At 45.3% G+C, this 6,486-nt stretch overlaps 1 protein-coding gene across 1 annotated transcript; it reads left to right on the top strand.

The window, feature by feature from the left end:
• CBY2 (chibby family member 2) lies at positions 1-5,559 on the top strand. The gene is made up of 2 exons (XM_064408746.1): positions 1-234; positions 2,645-5,559. The coding sequence occupies exon 2, from the start codon at positions 2,768-2,770 to the stop codon at positions 3,749-3,751; it is 984 nt and encodes a 327-aa protein (XP_064264816.1). The 5' UTR covers positions 1-234; positions 2,645-2,767; the 3' UTR covers positions 3,752-5,559.
• The last annotated feature ends 927 nt before the right edge of the window (positions 5,560-6,486 follow it).

Raw genomic sequence — 6,486 nt, forward strand, 5'->3', positions numbered from 1 at the left:
CTTGTGAGGACAGCGCAGAAGTGAGCGGTGCAAGGAGGGTGTGCAGGAGCTCCCAGCCCCTGGAGGGTCAGGGGACAGGTGGCTGCTTCTGGGGCAAGGTCCCTGCCAGTGCTCTCATCAGCCCCAGTCCCCTGTCCCTAGCTGTGCACCCTGCCACCTCCGGACACCCCGGCAGCAGCGAGAGCTCGGCTCGGCCCTGGGGAGAGGGAAGGAACCGCTGGCTGCTCTGAGAAGGTGAGCACGGGCTGGGTCTGTAGGGCTGTGCTCCCAAACTGCCCAGCCTGTCTGGATTTGGTGTGGCTTCCCCACAGCTGGCTGCCCCACAGATGGCTTCCCCATCCACCCGGCTGCCCAGCATTTCCTGGGATAATTCAGAGGTGGGGGAAAAATTATATGGGAGGCATTGAGATCTTGAAGTATCTCCCAAAAGCAGGGTTGATGTCTCCCGGGCAGTGCAAAAGATCTGACAGAGCCACTGTCAAGTTTAATTGTCCCTGAGATAATGTCCTTCCAAGTTGTATATATTATACATTTCTGTTTATCCTTAAAATGTGCAATCTTTTTGCATAAGTGACTTTGAGACCTGTAGCTGCTTGTCCATGATAGGCATGTGGGTCTGGGCTTCTGATGCTGCATGTGTCTGCATCTTCCCTGGATAATTAGGGGTCTGTTCCCTCCGTGGCTGATTTGCCCTCTGCCCCTTCACCCCCACCAGGTCCCCATTTTGGGGCTTTTCAGGGAAAAAATGGGACTGGGCACCCCAATGTAATGGGATGTGTTGGAAAGGCTGCAGGACAAAAGGGTGTTAGGGAGGGAGCAATGCATGGCTCTGGATTTAGTACAAGTGGAAAAAAAATGTCCAAACCAGAGTTTTTGGGAAATACCTTTTTAGCAGAAGAATGATGCTATAAAAACACAAGTGTGGCATGAGATGAAGCAGCAGATGACGTGGAAGACAGCCCTGAAATTCAGACAATAAACAGAGTGCAATAAACTCAAATGCTAATGCAAACAGACCTATATTGCAACAGCCCTCTCCTAAATGCAGGAATTTGGGATTTCAAAGGAAGCAGTAATTTTATGAGTGGTTGGACAAGCTTGGGAAGGGGGACCAGGATGCATCTATGGATGTTGGCTCTAAGAAGTATCTTGGAGAAGCCAGGACATGCAGTGCTGTTTGGTGCAAACGACAGGGAAAGGGGAGAGCAACAGGTTCTGAAAGGGAGAGGGCAACAATAGGACAGGGGGTACACACTGTGATGGCAGAGCTGGAGGCTATGAGGGGCTCGTGTGTGGCAGTCACCCTCTGCTGAATGCTTGGGGTAGAGATATGGGGGCCAGATTCATGAAGATAAAACTCTTCTTACAGACTAAAAGGCAGAACTGGGCTTTCCAAGGGACAGCAGGGAAGATGGGAGACCTCAGCAGAGGGAGAGGAATACACCTGAGTGGAATTTGACAAGTAACTCATTTATTTATTTATCTAGAAAAAGGCACATTTGTGCTGTTAGAAACTCTGTGCAGAAACCCTGAGAATTCCAACAATTTGGTTATAAAAATGGTTCAAGCTCAGATCAAATAACTTAATCATGAAAATCACATAAATTAAATTTTGGTTAAAGCTGCAGAAAACAAGATTTTATTTGGCACAAAACAATAATTTTTGATGGTCTGGTCTTTTTTTTTTAATGTAAAAGACTAAAATCCTTCATTTGCCCCAGTGCTCTCATGGCTAGAAGGTGGTTTAAACTGCAATATTTTGGGTAGAGGAAAGGAGGGGAGAGTGTTCAACAGATAAGTCTGAGGTTTCTGTGTCTGAAATGAGAAGCATTAGAGGTTTGGCCCTGCAGTATGGATTTTAGAGATGAGTTTTCTGATGATGTGAGAAAGAGGCAGATGGACTGTAGGAAAAAGATAAGCAATCACTATTGCAGGGCTAGAAAGCAAGAAAAATAACAGAGCTATCAAAGGATATAAAGAGTAAGAGTGACAGGAGAAATGAGAATGAAAGGTGGAGAATTATCTATGGGTTGTGACAGTTTTTGGACCATGGTGATGGGAGCTTGTCAAAAAACCACGCAAAGAGCAACAAAGGTCTGATGTCCCAAAGCTTTGGTTTGTGCATATTGTGGATTTTAAGGTCAAAAAGCAAAATTGTCACTGCATTTTTGTGGCATCCTGTTAACACAGGCTACTCAGAATCAGCAAGAAAAACCTGCTCTCAAGGCCAGATTTTTTCTACAAACCTTTAAAAGTGCTTTATTTTAAAAAATTTGTTTGAGCCTCATAACAATTTTTAATGAGTTTGTGCATCAGTCATTTGGGAGCGGGCTATTATGAGGCAGAAAATATTTTTGCATTTTACTTCCTTACAGGTCTGTAAAAATGAGGTCGAGAGATAAAGGGGAACTGCAGGGTTTTATAAGAAAGCTTTCAGTGCTGCCATAGAGCTGCTTTATGTACCAATGCCAATTTTGTCAGCTTCTATCAGCTAGGTAGCTGGTGGATTCCTTACCTTTCAGCATCAAAGGGACAACATGGTTAACAGAGAGAACTGATTTGCTTGTTCTGTCATTGGTGTAGTTAAATTCTGGTTTGGAATTTTGGCAGTAAATCTATGCATTGGTGTTCCCTTTTCTTTCAGTCCTAATCAGGCTTCTCCAGCCTCGCTGTGTCACCTACTCCTTGGCAGTGGTCAGTGGCCTCTTGCAGAAGCCCTGGAAGAAGCCTTTTCCCACAGTCCTCCTCAATTTGCTAAAGAAGGGCCATGTCTGCCTTTGATCAGAGGAAGCAGAGGACAGGGCACACAGAGCCTGAGACAGACTGCATCACCCCTCGGGTGAAGCCAAGGGGTGAGATGTTTGTCTTTATTGATGGGAAATGGGTGAATGACATCTACTGCCAGCCACCCTTTTCTTCACACCAGAAACTCTTTAGCAAGAAGGCACAGAATGAATGGAGCATCTGGGAAGAGAACAGAGCACTCTGGCAGGAAAACCAGGTCCTCTGGATCAAAAACAGGATGCTCTGGGAAGAAAACAAGGCCCTACAATATCTCCAGTCACAGAACAAATCTGTCCAGGTAATTTACACTGATGCTGTTCAGCGAAGCCTCAAGAGCAAAAATAAGCCATTTCCACTCTTCCAAGAGAGGAGCACAGGCTTTCAGCTCAGCCTGGGCAACAAAGCTCTCCAGGCAGTCCAGGAAAAGAATAAAATCTTTGAGGATTTCCAGCAGGAGAATAAAGCGCTTCCCGTTACCTGGAAAGGCCAAAAAGCCATCACAGTCCATGAAGAGAGCAAAGATGCCAGCTCAGATCTTCAGAAGAGCATTGACACCATCACAGCTGTGGAAAAGGGTAACCCTGGCCCAGTGCCCCAGCAGAAACATGAAGGTAAAAGGAACAGCCCTACTCCAACTCAGAATAAGACTGAGTCTGCCCCAGGTATGCCGGGACAGCATGAAATCCTCCGGGTTCTCCAGGACTTACGTGAGCTCCTCCACACCTTCCTGAAAATGAACCATCCTCCTGGGGAGAAACAGTGCTGTCACAATGTCTATGACATGAACAGATCCTTCCAAGAAGATTACAATAAACTGAAGCTGCAGCTGAATGCTGTGAAAAACACTGTGTCAGACATTGCAGCTCAAATGGACATGCTGGAAAAGGAGATTGTTGCTATCACTTCCCCAATGTATGAAGAAGCAGGGCAGAAGCTGGCAACGGAGCATCAACTTGGAGACATGTGAAGCTTAAGGTTAAGAACTGCTAGTTCATTGCCCAGAAAGCTTCTCTCCTTTTCTCAGGAAACCTAATAAAATCCCAATAGAGCCTGAAGATATCTGGGGAACATCCTGCCTATCTGAAACTTTCTTGCACTACTTAGATATATTTCACCTTCTGGTTATATGGTGTAGGTGACTGTAATGAATTTGCCTAGTGTCAGCAATCATGTTTTTCAGCATTTTTCAAAAAGTTTCTGCTAACAAGGCTTAGATTTTCAGAAGGTTACTGCTTGAGGATCTCAACTCTGATTACAGTGTGCCAGCTTGTAGTCCAAGGACACACTCACAATCTCTGCTAAAAAAGCTTTGATTAATAAAGGAGGATCCCTCCTCCCAGACATTGTGATGGAGGCAGCAGGAGAGAATGAAGCAGGCAGCAGGACTTCTGCACAGAGCAGTGAGGTCCCTCTTGATTTCTCGGATAGTCAGATAAAGCAGGTTTTTACCTGCCCCACAGCAAAAGCAGCATTTTGATGGTTGTTCCATGGCTTAAGCCAGTATTTAGAAGGGCGTCTACTCACACTATAATGGACAGGCCAGCCTGCAGTGATCTGCTGACACAGAAGATGAGAGCCTTTTGATCTGCTCAGGTTTGAAATTCTGGTCTAGTCTCAATTGTGTGGCCGGGATGGCTGGAAACACATTTCCTCTGTCTCGGACAGTCCGGATGCAGTACACTTTGTCACAATCTTTCAGGCAGAATATAGGAGCCTTTAAGTAATCTGACAAGACAGATGCAGGGAGCCTTCTGCAGAGCAATTGTAGGAGCATTACTGTAAAACAAAGGAGAGGTTACAGTGAGGTTTATCTGTTGCAACAGGACCCCAAAAACAGGCTGTCACTCTAGTTTAAAAGCCTCTAAGTGATTTGCCACGGAATTACCTAAAACATGAACTATCTTTCACCTTGCATTTCACTCAGACAACACCATGCCAAGTGCAAGTGATGACTGTTTACTTCAGAGGCGTAAAACAACAGGTATTTTCTTCTGCGGTTCAGGCTTTGGGAGGCTGAGGCAAATCTCTCAGCATGAAGTCAAATGGCTGGCTCTCACTGTTGTGGGTAGGGCTGGATCTGTAAAAATCAGGTGGGAAGAAGAGGAACAATGTTCATTAGGAGGTGGATATGCAGACAGCAAGTTGCTCCTGCTACAGCTATTAATAGATTAATACCTCAGCACTGTGCTGGGGAACATGCTCATGTTCTGTGCCTTCAGACATGCTGCTTTTCTCTATGTCATCTCCCTCACCGTGTTTGAACATAATGTTTGGTAAGAGGGAGAAACAGGACCCTAATGCAGAGGTTCAGAGGAGGACAGCAGAAGAAAAAAGCTCTGACCATGTGTTCATATCTTAACAAACTTATTTGTGTTCCATTAGAAGAAATAAACTGCTCTTTTGCCAGTGGTCAGAATACTGACTCCTGCCATGTCCCTATACATGGGCAAGAAAGACACTTGGGAGTGCATCTTTCCACCACCTGTTTGGGAGGAGTCATAATGTCAGGTGTCCATCCAGGACAGGACATCCAGATCTCAGCTAGTCTCCCTGGGCTTCCTTTCTATCCTGTAGGAAGGAATGGGCATGTTCAGGCTGTGATTAATCTCACTCCTATTAGACTAAAAGTAGGCTGTGTCACCAGCTGGAGTCCCTTGTTTCTCTCTGTTGCCTCTATAATTACTTGGAGGACAATTAACTCAAACTTAGACATTTGGTTTGGAGCTCTCTGAGTGAGAAACTTGGCAGTTCCAGACAGAGGAGATGCTTCATCAAGTGGTGAAGTGGCACAAGCTTGGGAGTGTGTCCCAGTCCCTGGCTTTGCTTTCTGCACGACGCCTTCATTAAGCAGCTGATTGAGATCTCTCTATTGTGTGGAGAAATTATTACTTTGTGAATCAAATTGAGTCAGTTTGGGCAGAGCTTAAATATCATGCACACATGTAGGATCCTGAGGGGAGCACACTACTTCTCCTGAATGCTAATGATGTTTCTGGAAGGAAATAGGTTTTGTGAGTCCTTTGCACTTTGATCACTTTGGATCTTTGATCTTCCTGGCTATGAGAAAGTCTACACCTGGTAAATATTTTTTTGGCATCTCCCATGGAGAAGTTGAATTTCTCAATCTTTCAAGTTTTCTCAAGTCTGTCAAGTAACATAACAATGTCCATAAAAGACTGCCTTGCACTTTACTTTGCAGAGGACTTTGTGCTGTTTAAACTCTCTGTCCCAGTTTGGGGCAAATATGGAAGGAGACCTCCAAAGGGGTCCCTCTAGAAAGCAAATTCAAGCAGCCCTGCCCTCCACCAGTTCAGGAGACATAAATCTCCTTTGAGAAAAGTGGAAAAAACTGTTTATTTAACAAGCAAAGTGCAAAAAGGAATAATATTAAACAACAGAACCTCTTGCTGCTCTGTAGAGATGGCAAATTCAGAGAATCCTTGTCATGGGGTGTAGCTCAGCTCGCTCAGTCTCTTATCAGTCTGTCTGGCACTGGAAAATGCTGTGTCCTGGGCCCTGGTTGGCCACAGGTGTGAGCTCCTGGTGTTTTTCTGGGATTTCAGTCCAGAGCGGGGCTGAACAGTTCCAAGAAAAAAAACAGTCCAGAGAACATCTCTGCCTCAGCTAGCTAAAAAAAAACCTAAAAAAGCTCACAGGAGAGCTCTCTCCTGCTGTCTATCCGTGCTGCAGACAGCACAGTCC

Source organism: Passer domesticus, chromosome 2 (genome assembly GCF_036417665.1).
Source record: "Passer domesticus isolate bPasDom1 chromosome 2, bPasDom1.hap1, whole genome shotgun sequence".
Lineage (NCBI taxonomy): Eukaryota > Metazoa > Chordata > Aves > Passeriformes > Passeridae > Passer > Passer domesticus.